This window comes from Brachyistius frenatus, unplaced genomic scaffold (assembly GCF_029030835.1).
Source record: "Brachyistius frenatus isolate BFR_SWC_R1_liver_20210118 unplaced genomic scaffold, ASM2903083v1 Contig_247, whole genome shotgun sequence".
In the NCBI taxonomy this organism is placed as follows: Eukaryota; Metazoa; Chordata; class Actinopteri; family Embiotocidae; genus Brachyistius; species Brachyistius frenatus.
In genome coordinates, this window is record NW_027210846.1 from 295,001 (window position 1) to 319,204 (window position 24,204).

General features: G+C 46.5%; 1 protein-coding gene across 1 annotated transcript; it reads left to right on the forward strand.

The window, feature by feature from the left end:
• The first annotated feature begins 4,670 nt into the window (after positions 1–4,670).
• vwde (von Willebrand factor D and EGF domains) lies at positions 4,671–23,567 on the forward strand. Its single transcript, XM_069720687.1, has 31 exons — positions 4,671–4,795; positions 6,083–6,276; positions 7,075–7,309; positions 7,474–7,548; positions 8,606–8,835; positions 8,921–9,010; positions 9,430–9,577; positions 9,921–10,135; positions 10,535–10,608; positions 10,694–10,967; positions 11,417–11,613; positions 12,096–12,898; positions 13,420–13,556; positions 13,971–14,126; positions 14,726–14,830; positions 15,442–15,556; positions 16,209–16,471; positions 17,445–17,664; positions 17,821–17,982; positions 18,177–18,359; positions 18,454–18,864; positions 19,675–19,770; positions 19,892–19,987; positions 20,076–20,171; positions 20,570–20,665; positions 20,877–20,972; positions 21,884–21,979; positions 22,117–22,212; positions 22,954–23,049; positions 23,240–23,358; positions 23,553–23,567. The coding sequence occupies exons 1-31, from the start codon at positions 4,720–4,722 to the stop codon at positions 23,565–23,567; spliced, it is 5,265 nt and encodes a 1,754-aa protein (XP_069576788.1). The 5' UTR covers positions 4,671–4,719.
• The last annotated feature ends 637 nt before the right edge of the window (positions 23,568–24,204 follow it).

The window sequence follows — 24,204 nt, forward strand, 5'->3', positions numbered from 1 at the left end:
AACAACAAAAAAAAAAAGCTTCGAATAGATTCTTCAGTCGCGATGTGACGTCCGTTCCACCTTCTCACGACGTGATTGGTCGATTGCCTTTAATTGCAAAAATGGAAAAAAAAAAGAAAGAAAAGAAGTCCATAAAGACCTTCAGCCATCGTTTTATAGCGTCTCTTAATGAGAGGTTACGGCCAGGAGGACGGGGGGACGTCAGGAGTTTCAGAGTTGTGACTTAAGAAGACGTTAAGTGAAGGAGATCCCCTTTAGTGTAAAAAAAACACTCGATCCGTCCTCGGCGGCGTCCGTCCGCACGGCAGTCAACGCCGTTTCGCGCCGACTCGGACAGCTGACAACGCAACGAGAGCGAAGGCGAGCAGGAAACCTGAGCTGAGACCCGGCGAGCGCCTCGCGAAGGGACCTGACCTCTCCGCCCCCGTAAAGCCGGGAGCCGCCTGTCGGAGGCTCCTGTCCGACCTCTGAACCCGTCGTTGTCTGAGACCAAAAAAAAAAAACTCCCCGCCGTGGTATCCGGTGACATTTACAGCCGCCGCGCAATCAGAGCCTTCATCGGACGCGACGGCCCGAGATGCCGCCGTTGACCCCCTTGACCTTTCAGCGTCGCCGGCGTCCTCCCCTGACACCGGTCGACGAGCCCCTAATTGCGTCGTTGTTTTAACGCCGGGAGGGAAACGTGCCGCAGATAAATCACGGAGGATGAAGAAAAACAAACTGTAGCTGAGGGTTCCTTCTGTCAGGACCGCCGTCTGCTGTTGTTTTTTTTGTTTTTTTAACTGTTCTTTGAGATCTGTCACTGAGGCAAAAAAAAAAAAAAAAAAAGGTTCCTTTTGATCTCGGCTCAGATAGAGGAAGTACTTTACTGTCAATCAAAGTAAACTAATGAATAAAATGGCATCGCTCATTAGTTCTCATTAGGAATTTGTGACACTGATATATATATTCTGTATATATATATAGTTTGCTTTTTATAGCACAACCAACCAGTCCTTAAAACTGCCGAACACACAACTTCTCTGAGCAATGTGTACTTTTTTTTTTTGAAAAGTAGAAATCATCACAATCCAAAGGAGCAAAAAAAAAAACAAAACAAAACACAAAACAAGGATTTCATCGTAAAGACGACGGCACAAATAATAATAATGTGTTTGTTAGCTGGGTCGGAGGGAGGGGGGGGGCACACTTATCCTCGCCGATAAGCAAACACAAAGCAGCTCCCTTTGTCGTGAATTACATTCACGATATTCATAACAACGTGACGTTATCGTGAAACACATTTATCAGCAGTAGAAAACAATAACTGGACTCAAAGCTCAAATCTGAGGTACTTGTTTCTTCACTTATAGGTTCCCTTTATGTTTATTAGACTTTATGTTGGTACATGGTGAGTTCACCATCTTGGCCTTTCTTCTCCTTTTCTTACCAATTTTTTTATTTTTTTTTATTGTCTCCCTCCTTTACACCATAGTACACAATTCATCTTTACTGAAAGCATTTTACGCAGTTTTCACTTTTCTGAGTACTTTTTACTGACTCTCAGAATCAACTTTACTAACATTTCATGTGCTTTTGTGGTAAAAAAAAAAAAAAAACAAACTCATCCAGTTTGGTACTACGGGACTTTTACTCGCAGCGTCTCCTTTCCCAGAATGATGCTGAACACTTTTACTTCAGTCTTCGGGTAATTCGAGGTTCAGCTTTCTCTTTCACGTTGTACCTCCTGGATGATTGATGGGAATCTTTATTAGCATTTCGAGAGCTTCTTCCATCTCTGTTTTTACCTAAACATTACGCTCCAGTCAGCCAAGACACAAGCTGAGGAATGATTGTACACAGTGTTGTCCAGACAAAGGCAGTATGGTCTTCCTTTGTCCCGGTGATTTTGAGGCCTTAAAAGGCCCTTTTACCCTTCGACGCCCATAAATCAGAGTTATTTCCTTTTTTTGGGGGGATTTTTTTTTAATTTTTATCCGCTTTACTACAAATTTTGTGTCGTTTATTGCTCCGTGTTTGACTCCCCCTCCTCCCCCCCTCCTCCCCTCTGGTTTTCTGCTTGTATGTTCTCAAACACTTTAAAGTTGCGCAATCATCGGTGGGGGATAGGTCAAGGTAATTATGTACAGTTTGAATTCCCCACATCATTTAGCCGATATCACATTTCCCAGGGGACACTGCAGCGCTGCCGTTTCTCCCCCGTCTCAACAACTTGATTGTAATGAGAGAAAATTGCACCAAATTATCTCGCCTATAGATTCGACTGTTAAACGAGGCAATCATCGCCGTTTGTCTACCGCTTTCTTTTTACACACTGGGATTAAACTTGAAAGGTACAAACTCGTACATGTCGTACATGTTTATGTTTTTACTTGACGTAGATTCATGTTGGGTTTTCTTTTTTCCATCCAGGAGTCGCCGGTTGTGTCAGACGAGCAGCGAGCAGACGGGAAGTAAGTGGATTTTTACCTGATGGCTATTCCAGGCTCTCACCAGGTTGATGGGTCCAGGAGATTTATGAGGGGGGGAGGAGGGGAGGGCTGGGGGGGTTATATTACTCCTCCGTCTCACCAAGACAGTCAGGCACCATCAGATTCCCATCGGTCCCCTGCAGGTTTATTCATCATTAATCACAGAACACGGCCTCGCTGACTTTATTGTAACTTCACAGTTCACTTAAACTGTCTTCTTTCCCTCAGAGATTCGATTATAGAGATTACAGAGATTATAGAGATTATAGAGAGCAAACTGCTATTAGTTTGAAAATATTTTGTGGAATTGAAACACTGAAATAGAAAATCTGTATGGATTATGTTCATAATCAATCCATCGTTTGAGTCCGTTTTGAACCAAAAGTATCAGTCGTTTGTTGGTACTAGTTTCTAAAATAGTATTTTTTTGTTGTAAATAAACAAAACAAAAATCTTTGGTCTTGGCAGTTTTGAATGGATGAAACAGATGTTTGGGTTGTAATCGAAAATGTTAGTAATGATTTGACAACTTTTTGTCATCATTGTAGCATCTCATCTCTTCTTGTTGCTCATTAGCGTTATATTATAGCATAAAACAACAACAAATGTTTTATATCCCTGTTTATTCTATCATCCTTCTTTTTGCCAGAGTTTTTTCAAAACTCCTCCAGAGTTGACCTTTTTTTTTTTTTTTTTTTTTTACTGACAATTAGAATTGAGCTATCACTTCCTCTGTTTCATATTTCCTCCTCTGAGCAGATCAGTTGAAGGTGGTTGTTTTTCTTTTTCTTTTCTTTTTTTGCAGTCAGCTCCTGCCAGTGAAACTCTATATCTAAACTTCGCGGCTGCAGTAAAAGCGTGAGAATGGAAACGAGCAGTTTGAGAAACGAAAAGACGTGAATGTGACATCTGAGTTGTCCAAAAAAATCCCACTCGTTGGCGGAGGCCGTTTCCCCGAGAAATGGAGTATGTGGACCATCTGTTTTAGCGCTTTGCAGTGCTGACTAATGAAATATCACTGGCTGGCCAGCAGTGAACCTTCATGATTAGATAATCGGTCTAACACCCCCCTCCTTCTTCCCCCCTTCCCCTCCTTTTTAAAAAGGGAAAACAAACTCTGGTGCAGAAAGATTTACTGGCAAGATCTGATTCAGCTTGTTGATTTCAGTTGGCTATGAGTAACACAGCACCCATGACAGTTAGATTAATAAAGATAATTAGCTTTTGTAGAACTCCCTCAGTTTGGATAGTGAGGTGTTTTTGAAATGTTACCTTAATCTGCATATATATATATATATATATGTGGAAGAAATGTGAAGCTGAAGAACAGTTTGATTTATTGACTTTCATTATGGACATCCTGATTCATTTTTGATAATTGATTGTTGTAGTGTTACTTGGATCAAACCATTAAAGCCTATTAAAAAAAAAAAAATGCACGTCAAACACAACTATTCATGTTTGATTTAGCATTTTTCTACTTAAAAATGATTTGAATAATTAAATACTCAGCTGAACTTAATCAAAAAAAATAATTGTTTAAATTAGTTTTGAAGCAAAACAAAGGTAATATGTGATGTTTCCAACTGGTAGAGTTTGCTGGTCCCCCCCCCCCCCCAGTCCTACATTATAGTAAATTATATATTTTTAGGTTTTGAAGTATAGGTCGGAAAAAAAAAAAAACTGCTCCAGGAAGTGCTCTCTCAATTTTTTTTTTTTACTATTTCCTGATGTTTTGCATGATGAAACAGCTGGTCAGTTAAATGATTTTAACCTGCAGATTGATCGACGTTTCAAAATCCTCCGGCTGAGGACAGAATCTTAAAATCCTTCATCGTTAGTTCTCCTCCTGCGGCTCAGCGCAGATGTGCGGCGGTCTGGAGGTTTGGGTCGGTACTGTGCGCCGCCGATGCCCCTCCTAACACACTGTGATGCTGCAGCCCCGCAGCAGTCCCAGGTCAGCCGCTCGCGAGTCCGGCGTCTCGGACAAAAGCTTCTTCGGTCGTCCCAACAAACAAAGTGACTTTAATAAGCCGGAAGTGTTAAACTCCTGCTGCGTTTTTTTTTTTTTTTTTTTTTTTTTTTTGGGGGGGGGGGTGATTTTTTTTTTTATTTTTTTTTTTAACCCCGTTGTTCCGCGCCGAAGGGAGACGACCGGTGCTCGCGCTCGGTGCTCGCGCTCTTTTGGTTTGGCATATGTTCGCCAAATAGTCGCGCGCGCGCGCGCGCGCTGTGCCACTGCGGGACGATGAGACTTGAAACTCTTTGGAAACTTCTTCACTGCGTTGTGGTTTTGCTGCCAAACGCGATGCGCACGCAAACAGGTAAGCTCACCCCCTCATCCCCCCCCCCCCCCCTTTTTTTTTATTATAAAAAGAAACACAAAAGACTCTTAACTCTTTAAATAATAACTAAATGCGCAAACTAAATGGACAGACACGTAATTTGATTATTCTCTGGTTGTCATGTCTGGAAACTGGAAGCAGAATATCATACCCCCCCCCCCCTCCCCCACTGTATACTGAAGAGCTCAAAAGATTCAGTAGTTTTTTATTGTTGTTGTTTTTTTTATTTTTTTTATCTGTCTCGCCCTCCGTCCATCATGTAGCTGTCGTCCGTGGCCACATGCCTCCCAGTCTCATGGTCGGTGTTAACTGCACCCGCTGCCGGGACCATACAGTTCACTCCCTTTTAATGGGGCCCCTTTCGGCTCCTGGTGCCCCCCCCCTCCCCACCACCACCACCACCACCCCTTCTCCTCCCCACACCCTCCTCTGACAAGGCGGACAGGATGTGGGTCTCTACCGATGTTCCCGTTCAGGTGACGAGGACTGAAGTGAGCAGGTGTTGAGCATGGAGGATGCGGCGGGTCGCCCCCCCATCCCCTCCCCTTCCCCCCCCCCCACCCTCCACCACTGGGACAGCTCCCTGTCGTCCCTATCAGCGTCAAGTCAGGATCTCACCTTTCGCTTTGACCTCTCGGGTCGCGGTCGGGGAAAAACTTCGCCGCAGTTCACGGAGGGCAAGAGTCCGCTTCTTCTGGCTTCGCGGCCCGGCGTCTTTTTCAATTCTCTTCTTTGACTTTATCAGCTCGCTCGCTCTTCGCGGTCGTGCTTTAGCTTCTACAGGCCCCTCCTCCTAAACGTAAAGCCTCGCCGTATCCCAGGTTGTTTTTTTTTTTTTGTTCTCGTAAATTAACGACTCTAATCTGAAATTTAATCCCTGAAAAGTTTTTTTTTTTTTTTTTTTCTCCTCATCCAGAATCTTTTAAACCTACAACGGCCTAAATATGCAGTCGTGCTTTACTGGCGCGGCGGTTCCATTCATGTTGTTGTTGTTGTTGTTTTTATTCCTTTTCTAGTACCGATGTTTAAAACGAGAGGTTTTTGCTCCCAGAGACGCTGTGGAGATCGATCGGCCCTCTCCCAACTGGCAAATATTTTGATATTTGGTTCGGCCGCGCCAGTACTGCCCAAAATCGCCGGTTTCGGCGCCGGCGGCCGCAGTCGGCAGAATCCGATTTCTCGTCCCGATTCGACACGTGTCCATTAATAGGTTTATTTTCGGGCGCTCACGCTTTCTGTCTCTCTCTCTCGACTTTCGCTCTGCAGTGCTTCTTCCTCCAGAATGTGCGGCGGGCGGCCACTCGGTCCTCCAGAACCCCTACCGCAGCACCACCTTCAGCTCCAGCTGGCTGCAGCAGTCGGCCCTGCAGGACTTCATCTGCGACCACTCCCTCGCTCCGGGCTGGTACCAGTTTCAGATTTTCGACAAACCGGCCAGCATGCCCACCGAGTGTGTGGAGGTGAGCGATTTGTTCTCTGTAAAATATGATACCAATTGGTTTTTTTTTTTTTACATCTTCTGCAGAAATAAAATGGAAAATAGTGTCTGCAATCGTGCAAAAAAAAAAAAAAAATGAAACCCAACAATCTAAAACGGTTCTGGGCCCCTTTTAAAAATGTCCAAAAAAAAAAAAAAAACGTTTTAAAAAATGGTAATAAACAAAAACAAACGCTGCTACTGTGCGGTTCAATGTCAAAACAATTACTTTCACACGTAGGAGATCCGGTCACGTTTTTTTTTTGCCAGAAATTCTTGTACAGAAAGATTGTCCAATTTTAATTTATTATTACTGTTGGCACAGATTTAGAAACTTCAGTCCCAACGGTCCTGCTTTTTAACGGTGTTTCTCAGTCATCGGGCGATTCGGACCTGATGACCTCTCGCGACCTCACCGATTACAGTTTGAGCTCATCAATAACGTCAGCGTTTTCGAATCGCGTCGTACAATACGATACGTTTTCTTACGTTTCTATGTAATTTCGAACATAAACGAATCAATTATAAATTTGCAATCCGCGATACAATAAAGAGATCAGCATATAAGCGGACACACACTGTTGTGTGTGTGTGTGTGTGTCTACATATTTGTGAAGGGGAGGGGAGTGTGGCGGGTGGAGGGGGGGGCGGCGACGTCATGATTGACACATTTGACGCCTTTTTTCAGTCATCTGGTGGATTCAGTATCAGAACTTTGATTAATATTCGGTCATATTTTAAAATGGACCACCTAACACGAGTCTGTTTTCCAACCACCCAGGTGAACCACTGTGGGACTCAGGCTCCGGTGTGGCTGTCTCTGGGTGCGGGCGAGTCGCTGCCGGCGCCGCTGGAGGTCCGGCAGTTGACGGCGTGCGCCGCCTGGCAGTTCCTCCCGAGCGCCGGCAGCAGAGACTGCTGCATGTTCCGCATCCCCGTCACCGTCCGCAACTGCGGGGACTTCTACGTTTACCTGCTGCAGCCCACGCAGGGATGCATGGGGTACTGCGCTCAGGGTGAGTGCGTGCGGGCCGCGTGGACGTACAGTGGGATCGCTCGTATGAATACATTACAGAAATAGTAAAAAATAAATTTAAAAAAAATGGAAATCGTGCAGCAACCGCGTCTCGCGTTAGATGTGTAAACTATTTGACGGCGTACTTCTTATCTGTGTTAACAGAGACGTCGGACACGTTGCCCACGCCGTCGCCGACCTGCGGCCCCGACGAGGCGACCGTGGGCGGAGCCTGTCGGAGTAAGGACCCCCCCCCTCCCACCCACCCACCCACCCACCCACCACCCTTCGCCCCGCCCCGCCCCGCCGCTGTTTACGGCCCGCGGTTTGTCTCCTCGCGTTTGGTCAAACGCCAAAACAATCGGGGAGGCTCGGAGGAGTTGCTATGTGGACAGGAATGCACCGTCGGGCCCCCCTTCAGTGCTCCTCTTAATGAGCTGAGCATGTGTGCCCCCCCACCCCCACCCCCTCCCGGCCCCGTCTCCATGGCGACGGCCCTCGGCCCGGTCGTGAATAATGCTAGGGCGTGTTTTTTAGGAAGCCTGACAGAGGTGGAAAGAAAGGAGGGGAAGGGGGCCGGGGGGAGGCGGGGTGGGTAATTAGAGATAGATGAACAATTTCTGAACGTGTTCATTAACTGGGTTTGAATAAATGGGATTCACGTTATTCCTCAGCTCGTTTTTTCTATTTTAAATTCGGACGAAACGAGCCTCGCTGAATATTATTTTGAGGCGATCTGGGGAGAATTGCTCATGAATGAATTCATATTCCACAGCTGAAGCTACTTTTCACTTCATAATTTGTGCTGCCTTTATTTTTTTTTTGTTGCATTAAGCCAGGAAGAAAAAAAGAGGAACGATTCCAGGGAGCAAAACAAAAATTACTTTTTGGTGTTCACACGGGCTCCTAAATAATAGTTTTTAGGACAGATGTGATTGTTAGTCTGTCATTTAAACCCACCTGGAATAGAAATAAGCAGCAGCCTTCAGCCATGCACATGGCATTCACACATGTCGAAGCAGAAGAGAGAATTCATTTTCTCTGACAGCAATGGATATAAACCGCGAGCCCCCAAAAACGTCGTCATTTCAACAAAGTACGCAGAAAACGAAATGTCAAACCCGCATGAAATAGTAGAACGTGTTATTATCGAAACGATGTCGATAGAACCGCCTGCACGCCTTTTTGTGCCCTCCGATGGTGTTACCACGTTCATTTTTATATTTATCTTAACATTCGGAGAACCGTAAATATGCCCCCACACACCCCCAATAAATCTTAACCCGTCATTTCTCAGTCGAGCAGCCTCCGACTCCGTCCGTGCCGGCGATCGTCGTCGAGGCGACGGGGAACGCCGTCCACCTGAAGTGCAGCTTCGAGAGCGGCTCCAACGGCTCGCTGGGCTTCGTGGTGGCCTGGTCCCGCCTCTCGCCCGGGGGCAGCAAGGAGGAGCTCAAACGGGAGACCACCATCCAGACCTCCGCCTTCATCGAGCTGGACGGCTTCAACCTGCGTCTGGGGGACAAGGTGCGACATATGTTGTAGAATATCGAGGCGCAACTACACGTAAGATCCGTTTGCACGATCCGGGTGTTAATGTCGTTTTTCTCAGATCTGCTGCTCCAGCTCCAGTTTCTTCTTGGACTCGCCCGGCGTCCGGAGTCCTTCGGCGGAAAGTCAGGAGTTCTTTGCCGGGATTAAGGTACGCGACGGTCCCGGCGTCGCGTACGACCGTCTACCTGCCACGGATGAAAAGAGAATTGCCAATTCTGTTTTTTAATGATCTGTTGTCTGTATTTTTTTCTGAATCCATTTTTTTTTCTGTCCGTGTAAAACAGGAAAAAAAGAGAGAAAAAAAATAAAAATAAATAACGAGCGGACGATAATCAAACTGGCACGAATGGAAACTGACAGACTTTCAAGCATCATGCATGATTATTATTTTTTTTGGTTTTCATTCCCAAGCTCTGAACATCTGGCTGCAGAAATATTGCGTAACAAAAGGGATCATACGTCATTTGACTCACTTGATGGTCACGTGACCAAAACAAACAAACAAATGCTTCATTTAACGTGTACATTAAGAGGGTTCTGTCTTCTTGTGAACGTCGTATTGTGCAGCTGAGAGCGGAGTTGAGCAGCGTGCCGGAGGACGGGCGACTGTACGAGCTGCTGGTTGAGAGCACGATTCCCGTCCCGTGTCCGGAGGGGTCGTCCTCTCCCGCCGGGCCGTGCGCTCTGTCGCTGCAGCTCGGCACGAGCGGTCCAGGTGAGGACGTCCACAAAGACGCGCCGTTATTAACTCGTTATCGCAGCTGCGAAGGACCTACAGTCGTCGGCGTCGCTCTCCAGGAGCACTTTTAAGACGGTTCGTGCTCCTCGAGGCGATTTGGTTTCTTTATTTTTGGACAAAGGAAGACAGATTCGGGCTTTTTTCAATTTTAATTCGAGTTTTATGAAGATGAACAACCTGCAAAAGGATCTAAAATATGACGACTCGGTTGCTGCATTACAGGATATGATGACGGTTTCAGATTTTGGGTGTTCTTTTTGTTTTTTTCTGTTTTATCGGCGCGCAAACGAAATGAACTTCTTCTTCGTTGTTGTTCCAGACGATGCCTCGACGGGTGCGGACGTGTTTCTGTCCTCCTGCGTGGCGGACCTGTCCCGGGGCCCCTGCGGGGACGGCGTCTGCAGCCGGGCTCTGATCCACTTCGGCGCCGTCACGGACTTCGTGAGAGACGGTGAAAGGACGACTCGGATCTCGGTTAAACCCGTCGTCTCGAGCGACTTCCTGTGGAACGGATACTCGCCGGAACCCGTCGAGGTAAACGCACGTCAAGGCGGGAAACTTTACTGATGAGTGAGGTGTTTAAATATCAAGTCGTTCTTGAGTTATCTATGATTTTCAGGTCTTTTACATATCGTAGCATTCCCACTTAACCGCAATGTCCTTTCTTTTCTTTTCTCTTTTTTTTTATGACTTTTGTTGTTTTCAAAGCTGCATTTATGACCCCGAAACATCATCGAATTGTCACACCGAAAGTCCTGAAAGAGAACTTCAAATGAACAAACAAGACAAAAATAAAATGTTTTACTATAGATGGAAAAACCATCAAAATATTACGTATCTGTGAGCGGCGAAAGTTTCAAGCACCGCCGTACCTGTTGTGCGATCTCCATATTTTGATTCGAAGAGGTAAATAAAACGAGGTCTCGTCTCCAGGTGACGGTGGAGGACGTCCCCTCGGCGTACTGCTACTCCTTCACCGACCCCCACGTCATCACGTTCGACGGCCGGTACTTCGCTCTCGTCTTCCGTGACCCCATTTTGCATTTGAATGGTCGTATCAATAATTCTTGCGCGGGCGGTTTCTCCTTCCAGTCGCTACGACAACTACCAGGTCGGCACCTTCGTGCTCTACAGGAGCCGCCGCTGGCCGTTCGAGGTCCACGTGCGGCAGCGGGAGTGCGGCGGCGTGACGCACGAGGCCTCGTGCGCCTGCGGCTTCGCGGCGAGGGACGGCGGCGACGTCGTCGCCTTCGACATGTGCGACGGGGAGGCGGGCGAAACCGAGCCTCGCCTGTCCGTCAAGAACCGAGACCTGAGCGGGAGCGGCGTCCGGATCACCGAGTCCTACCGGGGACGCAAAGTCACGGCGAGTAACTCGGTTTCTAGAGTTTTTTTTTTTTTTTAAAGTTCATTTCTTGGACTTTGAAAATGCACGTTTAATTTTATGCATTTTTTTCTGTTCTCATGCATATTTTTTTTTTTTTTAATAATATCTTTAAATGTTCCTTTATATCTGTTTTTATGTGAAACACTGCATGTAATTCTCTCGCTGTGAAGATCTTTGAGCTGCATTTCTTGTATGAAAGGTGCTATTATTATTATTATTATTATTACAATAAATTATAACAAATGTAGATGATCGTTTTAGAGGTGAAAGACGTTACCAAAATGTTTCATTAAGTCACGAGTTGAATCACGAGTCGCTATCATGTTTTATGATGAGGTTTTAAAATGAAAGCTAGTTTCTTTTCCTTTTTTAATTGAGATATTCTCTCATCTGCATTTTGAATTTGAATCTTTGACCTTTTTTTGCAGATGACCTTCTCGTCCGGGGCGTTCGTTCGTGCCGACGTGTCCGACTGGGGGATGAGCCTGACGCTGAGGGCCCCCGGTTCGGACCGGAGTCACACCGAGGGTCTGTGCGGGACCTACGACGGACGGTCGGACAACGACTTCCACTCAGCAGGGGGCGCCAGACTGGAGGATCTGCAGGCTTTTATCTCTGAGTGGAGGTCAGTGTTTTTTTTTTTTTTAGAGCGAGGGAGGTTTCGGTCGAACGATGTTCCCAAAGGAGTTGCGATACCTGTAACTTATAAACTAGCTACGTAAAAACAACAAAAAAGAGGAAATCCCGATGCTTTATCCAAAATTGAAAAACTAAGTGTCACATTTTGCCTCGCCTTGATAAAAATAAAAATAAAAAGGTGGTTAGAGATAGGCACAAACAATTCCTTGTATCTCCAACCTGCCTCGCTGTTTTGCCATTAGCTCTTTTGTACTTCCTTAAATGACCTTTTTTTTTCCTCGACTCTTGTCAGTACGTGCGTGTACTTTTCACGCTTCAGGCGACGCAAAGCGTGACACTGACACGCTATCCTCTAGTGGACCGATGGGTGTATCACGAGCTCTGACGTGATATCAGGCCGGTCAGATTAGCGTGGCCATGCGGAGACCGTTTTTGCCTTAATTCAGTTGGCATCTTTTCCTCTGTCAGACTCCCTCCGGGCAGCAGCCTGTTCGACGCCGTGCCGTCCCGTCTGAGCCCGCCGAGCCCCCGCAAGCACTGCACCTGTCAGGCGGAGCCTCGCACCTCGTCTCCGAGAGCCCGGTTTCGACCGGCGACCTCCTCCGACTCCGCCTGCTCCGAGCACGCCAGCGTGCACTCCCCCGGCGTCATCCCGACTCTGGACGTCACGGCGGAGTACATCAGCTCGGTGGAGCTGCTCGACGACAACCAAAGACAGCCGCCGCCGCCGCCGCCGCCGCCGTCGCCTCCGGGTCGCTCCGGCCGAAAGCCGCGCCGGAGACGGTTTCCGTCCGGCGCCTCCGGAGGTTCGCACCAAAGCCTCAGCCAGTCCGACCTGGAGGGCTTCGCCTACTTTTTCCCAGAGGACCACGAACCGGCGGCTCGGCGGGACTCCGCCCCGACGTGGCCCGCGCCGTCCGGCCTCACCGAGCGCCGGGCCCGGGCTCGGTGCCGGCAGGCCGTGGCGAACTCCGGCGTGGCGACGGGCTGCGGGCGCCTGCTCGGAGACGTGATGGTCGGCCACGCGGTGGCGATGTGCGTCGCCGACCTGCAGCTGAAGGACGAGCTGTCGTGGCTGAACGCGACGTTGCCGCTGCTGGAGAACGAGTGCGAGAGGAGGCTGGTGGAGGAGGGGCGGAGAGACGAGGAGCACCGGGACGTCCTCGCCGTCCTCAAGTGTCCGAACCTGTGCAACGGGAACGGCCAGTGCTCCGAGTGGGGCTGCGCCTGCTTCCCGGGCTTTGGGTCGTATGACTGCAGCGCGCTGTCCGGTAACACACCGAACACGAACACGCCACTTATCCTGGACACGTCTTTAATAATGTCAACTGGCTAGAAATGTAATTCAGTAGATAAATAAAACCAGCTCAGCTTAAAAAAAAAAAAACTGCAACAGAGAAGAAAAATGCAAATCAGTATCGAACAATGCTTATCGCATTAAGTAACGAAAAAAATGCTGAGTCAGCTACGCTGATTACCTTATTGAGCCACTTTTAAACGTAACTTCAAGCCAAAGAAAACACACACAAAATACATCTTGTGCCTGCGATGTCAAGAAGAATCACGAAAAAAAAAAAAAAAAAAAACTCAGCCAACTGGTGTCCACGGCAACGACGTGGAAGCTACTGCTGATGTGTGCCCAGTAGGGGGCGCTGCTGCACACAAAAATCAAATATACACGTTTCTAATTGACCTGCACTCAAACAGCAGAAACGAGCGACACGCTCACGGCTGCGAGAAGTTTTGTTCGGCCTAACGCTCGTCTCTCGTCACTCCTGCCGACGCGGTGAAGACCAGATCCCGGAGATCGCCGAGCTGGAGAAGGAGGGTCTGTGCGACGTCCGTCGGGGCGACTGCTCCGCCGTCCGGGTGTCCGGTCAGGGCTTCAGGGACTCCTACGAGCTCAAGTGCGAGTTTGTGAAAGAAAAGGTACTTTTCTTTTTCTTTTTTTTTTTTTTTTTAATATCTACCGTCTATGGTCGACTTGCCGTCAGCTGCTAAATATTCCGGTATGTTCAGCCGTGACGGCGTACAGTTGGTTTTAAAGAGCTGAAATTAAAGTTGATCTATTTCGAATCTAAACATATTGAACCGCAACATCTTTCAGTTTGGTATTTAATCCCATCGGAGCAATCGTTCATATCCTGCGTCGTTCTCGCTGCTCTCCTCAGACCAGATTCAAGCGGATTTTTCTTGATTTTTGTTTTGCACTTGCACCAAGTTGAGGTCACTAACTTTCATCTCTTTACCGCTCTCTTTTGTCCACGTTTGATCCTTCCCTCCGTCTCGTCGTCATCTTCGTCACCCACCTTCCTCTCTTCGCGTGTCTCCCCGTTGGTCCAGTTTGCGGACGGGGAGTGGGTTCTGGACGAGCCTCGGTTGGTCCCGGCCACCTTCCTGGATGCGACGGCTCTGGAGTGCCAGCTCCCCCCGAAGGACGGCCGGACTCCCGCCGGCGCCGGCGACCCGGAAGCGGCGCTGGCCCGCTGGCAGATTAAAGTTAGTCACGTCTGCGGCCGATTCAGCGAAAGTCCCGCCGAGTCCTTTCCCGTCCGGTTCATAACCGAGTCTCTTTCAGCTTCTGTTCCTCTTGTTTTACCTCTCGCTGATTCCTCCCCGGTTTCTCCTCCAAAAATATACATCAAACTCTATTTTCATTTACCGAGACGTTTACAAATCTCAGAACGCTCCCGACGGTAAATCTGCGCTGGAAGCGGACGAGATGCGACGGTTTGAAAAAAGAGTCCGCGGAGTGCAGCTGGAGTTTTTGTTCTTTTTTTTTTTTGTTAGTTTTTTTTTTTTAACTTGGTTTAGAAAGAAAAATTGACTCGGTGGTGTCAAAAGAAATAAATCAAAAGATTAGCTGGATCACACGACTGCCAAAGTGCCTGAAACCAAACACAAAGCCTGGAGGAAATACCGTTTTTCACAACGGTTAGATTTCAGGAAAAATAAAAAAAGAACACGAGACGTTTCACCCGAGGAGTAAATTACCGTCATGGCAGCGCATTGTAAATATGAATTACTAAATGTTTATTTGTTCAATGCCTTTGTCTCAGCGACCCGACGGTGACCGAGCTTTCTGCCGATTTTTCCAGGTTTCCAACGACGGCTACGGTTACAGCAACGCCAAGATACTGACTCTGTACGACGGAGCCTGTCAGGTCTGCAGCCGCGACGCCGAAGTCCTGTGCACGCTGAAGGTGAGACGCCTTCCTCAGTTTCATTTAACGCACGTGGGAAAACAAATTGCCGAACAAATTCTCGACAGTTCATTGTCAATGATTTAAATTTCAGCTCCACTACAAAGTGAATTGATTAAAATTAAAAAAAATGACTCCCAGGTTATTGTTTTTTGTATTTTAGAGTATTTAATGATAATATTGCAGTTATTACGTTAAATTAAATTCTCTGTATCGGTTTGAGAGAAATAAATGATGAAAAAACCCAGAATGTTTAATGATATATATTTCTAAACTCAACTTTATATTGAATTGTATATATATATATATATATTTTTTTTTTTTTTTTTCCTACCACGTTTTTTTTTCTGCCGGATCGGGAACCTTCGGCACACAAATGGGAAAAATTGTTCTGCTGCGCGATTTAACGTTTAAACGCAGGGAAACCAATGAATTTATAACAAAAACGCCCGTTTTCTCCTCCGACGCTTTAACGGAGGATGTCGTTTTGGACGAGGAGGAGAAAAAAAACAACAACAAAAAAAAAAACATTTGACGTTAACGGAAAGGTTGATTCGTTTCAACGTGAAATAAAATTATGGAGTTTTTTTTCATTTATATTGTCTTCGCAGGAGAAAACCTGCAGCATCGGCGGTCTGTGTTACGCTGAAGGGGAGTTCAGTCCCGGCAGCCGCTGCCTCACCTGCCGGCCGGACTCGTCCAAACACGCCTGGTCCACGCCAGACAGTACGTACCTTTAAACTCTTAATCTGCTCTTAAATTGTCATTCATTTAAATAATAATAATAATAATCATAATAGTAATAAACTTTATTTACATGGGGGCCTTTTCATAAAGGGAACTCAAAGTGCTCTACGGGCAGAACGTGTTTCACAATAAAAAAATTTAAAAAAAAGATGCAACGAAACATTTGAAAACAGAAAAGGAATATAAATGCATAAGAACAGATCAAATGCATAAAATTCAAGACAAAACGTGAATTGAAATACATTGTAGAGTTAAAATATACAATAGAGCGATATGCATGTTAAAAGGCCCAAAGCGAAGTAGACGTAACGACAACAAACTCTTCTTAAAAAACAAATACTAAAACTGACAAATATGACAATATACAGTAGTTTGACACAGTAGAAATGTCCTAATGTCACTCATTGATTTTCATGCCATGATTTGTCTTTTTGGGGGATTTCCTTGCAACTTATCGCCCTGCACAGATTTGATCTGCAATAAGCTTATAATGAACACCAAACTGTTCCTCTAATAAATCTGACGCGCTCATATCATGGACCGGTTCTTACGTCAAATATTCTCATTCTTTTGTTGCTGCAGAAGAGCAAAAAAAAAAAAAAATGTCGCTTTTTTTTAAATTTCCCGTCAGAGAACGAGCCCCCGGTGATGCAGCCGCCGGCGCCGCTCCGCCTGCGGTCCTTCCAGGGCGAGAGCTTCGTCTACCGGCTGCGAGCTCGAGACCCCGAAGGCTCGGCGGTCGCGTTCGCGCTGCTGTCGGGTCCCGAAGGCGCGTCGCTGTCCGCGTCCGGCCTGCTGACGTGGACGGCCGCCGCCGAACACGCCGAACCCGCTCACGTCTTCCGGTTCACCGTGACCGACGGCTGCGACGGCGAGACGGCAGCCTCCCTGGAGGTGAGGCGCCGAGGGGTCACGACGGGGGCGGGGGGCGATAAATAATAATAAAACAAAAAAATTTTCCAACATTTATTAATTATATAACTGAGGGCAGGTTTAGAGGCTCATTCTTGGAATTCACACCTTTTATTTGTTTTCAACGGCAAACAGAAGAAAGAGTCGGATCTGTTGTACTTATGTTTTTTTTTTTTAGACTATATATATATATATTTTTTTTAACATTAATACAATTAATTACATTAATACAACTTATTTTTTTTTTTTTTTTTTTCTTGGCAAAAAAATCCCAACAACACATAAGTTAATTTCTTTGGTTTGTTTTGGCGTCGCCTATTCCTACCTTCACTCAGCAGCTCCTCTGCCGCAGTTCAACCATTTATTCCTTTCGGGAGGAGAGCGGGGAGGGAATTTTTATTTTCGAGGAACCAAAAAGAAGCAACAGACGTTCAGAGGAGAAAAGTCCCACAGTGAGCCAAAGCGTTCGCAGAACAGCTGAGCCTCCTCGAAGGGGGAACCAACGCAGCCGCCGTCACTAACACGCTTTTTCCTGATGTGCAGTGAAAAAAAAAAAAAAAAAAAGGTTCCGCTGTCGCGTCTTTGCGGCTTCGTCCCACTAGAGGGCGACAAGCTCGCAACTCTGCGTTACACAGTGCAGATAGTGTGTGTCACCAGAAACTGGATTTGCATTCACATAAGTATTTGAACTTGAAGACTTGTGTTCAATATTGATTCATTATTCAAAACATAAAATCTCTTTACGTTCGCCTTTGACTAGTTACTCTTAAAGCTCTCTTTGAACTACCGCAACTTTAAAACGCGTATTGCTTATTTTATATTTGAACTCCATTTGTGTTTAATTTCATGCGTTTGATCTGTCTCATTTCTTTTCTATATTTTTAAATATTCCTTTTATTTATTTTTTTACTGGTGGAACTGCGATCCCTCTTTTTATAAATGTATTTTGTCCCAGATGTCCGTGCGCTCCTGCGAGTGTCTGAACGGCGCCCCGTGCGTCCCCGACCCGAACGTCCCGGCCGGCCGCGGCGAGTACGTGTGCTCGTGTCCCGACGGATTCGGAGGCTCGAGGTGCGAGGTGGACGTCGACGACTGCAAGCCGAACCCCTGCCGACTCGGCCGCTGCACCGACGGACGCAACTCCTTCTCCTGCGTCTGCCCGCCGGGGACGACGGGTCAGTGAGCGGCCCGCTCGCTTTGTTTTTTTTGTTTTTTTTTTTAAACCGGCCGAGCTCGACGGGACCTTCGAGCCCTCGTTGAGCCTCGCCGGCGGCCGCGGGGCTTCGAAACAAAAACGGGAAATTCCTGTTCTTCTGCTCGTCTTTCCCAAGGTCGTACGTGCAGAGAAGACGTAGACGAGTGCGTCTCCGAGCCGTGTTTCCCCGGAGTCGGCTGTAACAACACGATGGGCTCCTTCGTGTGCGCGTCGTGCCCGCCGGGGTTCGGCGGCGACGGCAGGAACTGCAAGCGTAAGTCATCCGCGTGCCGAATTTGTCAAATGACGCCGATTCGGCTTCGGCGGCGGCGGAGAGTTGTTGTTGTTTTGTTGTTGTTGTTGTTGTTGTTTTTCAAGGCTTTCAGCGCGTCGATTCGTTTCTGTGGCAAATTCCGAAGGGTGGCTCCCGTCCCTTTTTTTTTTTTTTTTTTTTTTCCCGTTTCTAAGGTAACGCAGACTCTCCGGTCAGAGCGGCGAAGACGCCGGCGAGAGTCCCGCAGGTGTCGCCGAGGCCCAAACCGCCGTCTCCGTGCTCCGGGGGTCCGTGTCGCCCGGGGCTCCGCTGTTTCGAGAGCGCCCACGTTTCCGCGGGCTTCGTTTGCGCGCCCTGCCCTCCCGGTCTCCACGGAAACGGACACACGTGCACGGCAACGGGTGAGCGAAGCCGAGACGCTTTTTTTTTTTTTTTTGTGTGTGTGTGTTGTTGTTTTTTTTTAAGTCGTATCCTCTAACTTCCAGTGTCTTACAGGTCAGATGACGGTCGCCGCGGGAGCTGACGGTCATACTCACGTCACCAAATCCGATTCCAGCAGAGAAAAAGCTCTCCCTTCCTCTTCCTCCTCCTCTTCCTCACCCAGACGACCCGCCGACAGGAGGATGAGACCCGACGGTACGAGGAGAGTTCTTTCCTCCGACGGGAAGACCACAGCGACGCCTCGGAACGAAACCGCCGCCCGAGTGTTCGTCTCCACCGCCCACCGGGGGGCGACGCTGACCCCCGACCTCTCCGCGGGGGTCCGATGGGCGTCGCCGGCTCACCGCGCGACCTGCGCCGACTCGCCCTGCTTCCCCGGCGTTCCCTGTGAGCCCGCCGTCTCCGGGTCCTTCAGGTGCGGCCGCTGCCCGTACGGATACGCCGGCGACGGAGTCACCTGTAGAGGTAACGAAGGCCCAGAAATATTTAGTTGTTTTAGTGAGCTGAAGTTGACAAAATGCACCTTTTTTTAAAAAAATTTTTATCAAAAATATTTAACTACTGATCTAAAGATAGTTTAATTAATTCAGTTATGCGTATTTTTTTTTCTCCATTAATGATTAAACTGATGCATTATTATGATAGAAAAACGCGATAATATCAAAATAGATATTTAAAAATACATGAAACAGCAAAAAAAAAAAGGGTAAATAAAAAAAAAAGGTAAATTCAGTCACGGCAGAATTTGGTTTGAACAGTTATTATTTTATTTTACAAAAATGACACACATCTTTGACATAATAATGTTTGTATGGTAGTTTACAATGTAAAAATGTACGATTCTGATCTCAACTTATATTGAAACCATAGCAACTACTTTGGCTGTTGCCGGGCAGAATGGAAACGGCATATTTGTCATATGTGACGCAGCTGGAGGGGTATTCCTCCGTATCATCACTTTTATACAACCTTATTTTCATCTCTTGCCTAATTTACAAACACCTTCATCATCATCAAACTACATGTTGTTTTTTGTCGACGTAACTTTTTATATAAGCTGCATTTAAACAGCATTAAATCAAATCAAAATAAAAGGGCCGACGCAACGTGTCTAAGCGAAACGACCGAATCTGTTCAGTGACCTGATGACTTGATATTTCTTAACATGTTCACACGTGGCTCATCATCAAGTTTTATTACAGTTAAAAAAAAAAAAAAAAAAAACGATCCCGCGTGTGTTTTGTTGTTGTTGTTGTTGTTTTTTCTTCCTTCCAGCTGTGTGCCGGTATCCGTGCGGCAGGAACATGGAGTGCTCGCTGCCCAACACCTGCACCTGCAGGGAGGGCTACGCCGGCTACAGCTGCCGCATCGGTGAGAGCACATCGGCCTGTGGTGGTGGTGGTGATGGTGGTGGTGGGGGGTGGTGGGCGGACGTAATTATAAATCATCATCACCTCAGCGTCTAATTATTTATTTGTATTTTTGTTTCCAGCCGTGTGTCGACCCGACTGTAAGAACCAGGGGAGGTGCGTGAAACCCGACGTGTGCGAGTGTCCGGCCGGCTACGGCGGGCCGTCCTGCGAGGAAGGTAAATCCCAACCCGACACCCGACGGACCCCAAACGACGACGTTTTCCGAAGTCAGACCGCACTGACGGGTGTGTCTTTTGTGCGCAGCGAGCTGCGAGCCGCCGTGTCGGCACGGAGGCACCTGCCTGGCCCGAAACCTGTGCACCTGCTCCTACGGCTACGTGGGACCCCGGTGTGAAATCAGTGAGGGGGGCCACTTCGGCACTTTTTGAATTGGTTGAAAAAAACTTAACATGACGTGTTTCCATTTTGTATTAAAGTTAGCGGGATTACAAATGAAGCTCTTGACTATGAATTTGAGTCTGCGAGCGTCAGCGGGTAAACCGATACGCCCGATCGGCACATTTTGATCTTTTTTTGTTTGTTTGTTTGTTTGTTTCCGAAAGTAGAGAGAGAGAGAGACAAAAACCAGGTGGAGAGATTTCATCCAATCGGCACTGTGGGGGAGTTTCAATCTGTTAGTCGATGTTTTTTTTTTGTTTTTTTTTAGGATCCAGTTGATTCGATGTCTGTAGTTTTTTTGTTTTTCCTTTTTTTGATCGGTCCTTAATGTGTTTTTTGTTTTTGTTCTTCTCTCCCAGTGGTTTGCAACAGACACTGTGAGAACGGCGGCGAGTGTGTTTCTCCGGACGTCTGCGAATGCAAACCGGGCTGGTACGGACCGACGTGTAACTCAGGTACCCCCCCGCCCTTCCCCTCCCCCCCCCCCGTCTCCGTTGCCATAGCAATGTAGAATTATTATTATTATTATTATTTTTTTTTTTTTACATTTGCATCATATTTCTTGAAACGTGCAGCTTTTTGATCGGTCACGTACGATAACTTAAAAAGAAAAGTGGCGACGGGATGCTGCCTCTAAACGTTTTGTACCTTCATGCCGCCCCGCAGCTGTCTGTACGCCCGTCTGTCTGAACGGAGGAAGCTGCGTGAAGCCCGACGTCTGCGCTTGTCCCTCCGGTTTCTACGGCTCTCAGTGTCAAATCGGTGAGACGAGATCTTTCGCAGACGAATTGGACCGAACGCTCTTCAAGTCCTGTTTTTCGCGTGACCGGTTACTAATTAAGTACTATTTAGTTTCCTCCCCCTTTCTGATACGTTGAAAGTTGTTTGGTGGCTGAAGCTGAATTTAAAACGGATAGTTTGTCTCCTATCGGTCGATTAATGTTAATTAAATGTCGGGTCTGTTAGTTTTAAAATGCTGCAAAAAGCTCGAAGAAGTTCATGAGTCTTGAGTTTCAGTCGGTCCCGTCGACAGACAGACAGATAAACAGACAGATAAACAGACAGGCAGACAGACAGATAAACAGACAGATAAACAGACAGGCAGACAGATAAACAGACAGACTGACAGATAAACAGACAGACAGACAGATAAACAGACAGGCAGACAGACAGACAGATAAACAGATAAACAGACAGACAGACAGACAGATAGATAGATAGATAGATAGATAGATAGATAGATAGATAGATAGATAGATAGATAGATAGATAGATAGATAGATACACAGATATACTTTATTGATCTCGCAAGGGGAAATATTTCCGTTACGGCAGCGTGGAAGATTCAGCAAAGCAGCGTGGAAGATTCAGCAAAAGCAAAAAAAAAAAAAAAAAAATAGAAGCAGTATAAATATTAAAAAAATAAATTCAATTTAAAAACAGCGCCACGACGTTAATGACGATGTCGGATGGATTCGGCCAGAGGTGAGTTATTGATGTAAATGTACCACATCAGGTCAGAAATGTGACTTTATCTTTTTTTTTTTGCACACAGAAGTCGTATTTCTTGCGTTCGTCAGGTTGACGACGTCTCGTCTTTAAAAATCCTCCCCCGTTGAACGTGCTTGTTGTTGTTGTTGTTGTTGTTGTTGTTGTTGTCGTCCCCCCTCCAGCCGTGTGCAGTCCTCCCTGTAAGAACGGAGGTCAGTGCAGGAGGAACAACGTGTGCTCCTGCCCCGAAGGCCGCACCGGCAAAAGGTGTCAGAAGAGTGAGTGACGTCCAAAAAAAAAAAAAAAAAAAAAAAGCAATTAGTTTTCCTCACTGCTTTAAAGAGATGCCGCCATTTTAAATTATTATTATTATTATTTTTTTTTTAAAATAAAACGACGGTGACCTGCGTTCCAGGCGTGTGCGAGCCGATGTGCATGAACAGGGGGAAGTGCGTCGGACCCAACACGTGCTCCTGCGCGTCGGGATGGAGGGGGAAGAGGTGCAACATACGTGAGTGACGCATATTTATCTACGCATCGATACAAACATGCGACCTTTTTTATTTTCATTTATATTAATGTGGAAAAATGCATCATTTTTCATTATTTTTATTTAATCCATCCGAAACGTCCTGTTTCAACAATAAAATGCATCAAATGAAGGAAGGCAAGACGCACTTGAAGCTAACACACACACACACACGTTTTTTTTTTGTTGTTGTTTTTTTTCCCCTCTTTTGTTTTTGGCGTCAAATTCAAAATGTTTTCCAAAAAAAAAAAACAACAACATTTCTTTGGTCTATTTTCAATAGAAAACAACGTGATTTGCAAATCGTCACGTTCTGCTTTTTACTTCCGTCTCATACAGCGTCCCAAATGTTTTTTTTTTTAGAAACGGGGGTTTGTATGAGCGCGGCTGTCGATCCATTTTTGTCGATTTAAAATGTCAGAAAATAGTAAAAATGCAGATTCCCCCCTCCCTCCTCCCTCCTCCCCCGCCCTCCCGCGCCACATTTTGAGAAGATGCTAAATAACAAAATAAAACAGAAATACATCCGGTTGACTCTCATTCATGATAAAAGATATAATCAGATGGTGTCGCGGTGAGACAACTCTTACTATCTACATTCACTTTTCCTCCAGTTTGGGATTTTGTGATATAAAACAAACAAACAAACAACAACAAAAACAGTTTCCAGCTGCTGCAGGCTGCGTTCAATGTTCCTCCTCCCCCTCTCTGTTCTCGTTGCAGCCGTCTGCCTGCAAAAGTGCAAAAACGGAGGCGAGTGCGTGGGACCGAACACCTGCCACTGTCCCGTCGGCTGGGAGGGTCTCCAGTGTCAAACGCGTGAGCGTCCCCCGTTACATTCCAGTCTTTCTGTTTATCACTTGAACGTTCGACCGCTTTTTTTTTTTTGTTATTTTTACCTGAAATTTTAACGTCTGAAGAGAAACGGACTTTACGTTTTTTCTGACTTTTACCGACCGTGAATTGAACACGCTGCACTTTTCTTTCTTTCTTTTTTCCTTCTCCCCAGCGATCTGTAAGCGGCGCTGCCTCAACGGGGGGAGGTGCGTGCTGCCCGACTACTGCCACTGCCGGAGAGGCTACAAGGGCCTCACCTGCGCAATGAAGGTGAGCGGTGACGAGCTGCGTGTGCGTTTTGGATTTTATTTTTTTTTTTTTTTCCACACACTTGCAGGGTTATTTATCTTCTAGAGAAACAAGACGCTTCGGACCTGCGACTCCCAATGCGATGCCGAAGCTCAGAAATACACACTCGGTTAAAAGATCGTCGTCCGTGTGGGAGATTTCATGTCATTGACTGTTTTTCTATCTGCACTTCACAGGCATCACAAGGGTGACGGGGAGGGAGGGGGGGAAGACAATGGGGATGGAAGACGCAACAAAATGCACAAAGCAAGAAGAGAGGACCACGATTGGTTGGTTGGGTGTGTGTGTGTGTGTGTGTGTGTGTGTGTGTGTGTGTGTGTGTGTGTGTGTGTGTGTGTGTGTGTGTTGCACAATGCTAACAGAGGGACTTGATGTATTGCACTTGTATTTTTGTATATCACTACCTCAAGGCTCAAGGTAACACACATCTGTTAAGATACATTAGCACTGCTTTATATACGTGTGTGTGTGTGTGTGTGTGTGTGTGTGTGTGTGTGTGTGTGTGTGTGTGTGTGTGTGTGTGTGTGTGTGTGTGTGTGTGTGTGTGTGTGTGTGTGTGTGTGTTGCTGCACAGTATTATGTAAAACAATTTTTTTTTTTTAAATGGAAATTGACAAAATGAATGAGTTTCAATTAGGATTCATTTATACGTTTTTTTTTTTTTTGTGTGTGTGTGTGTTTACAATTTAGCTAAATTGTAGTGTAGTTTAAATTTCACCAAACCGATGTGCACCGTTTCTTGTTTTTTCTTCTTTTCTTGAAGCTAATCTTAAATCCGCCACTTCACGGCACACATCAGGAACTCGACTGAAGACGTCGATATGAAAA

Excerpts from the sequence above, each read along its gene's own strand:
- vwde (XM_069720687.1), top strand. The coding sequence starts at position 4,720 with ATGAGACTTGAAACTCTTTGGAAACTTCTTCACTGCGTTGTGGTTTTG. Across the intron at positions 14,831-15,441 it reads AAGTCCTGTGCACGCTGAAG|GAGAAAACCTGCAGCATCGG; the intron begins GTGAGACGCCTT and ends TTGTCTTCGCAG. Across the intron at positions 18,360-18,453 it reads ACACACGTGCACGGCAACGG|GTCAGATGACGGTCGCCGCG; the intron begins GTGAGCGAAGCC and ends AGTGTCTTACAG.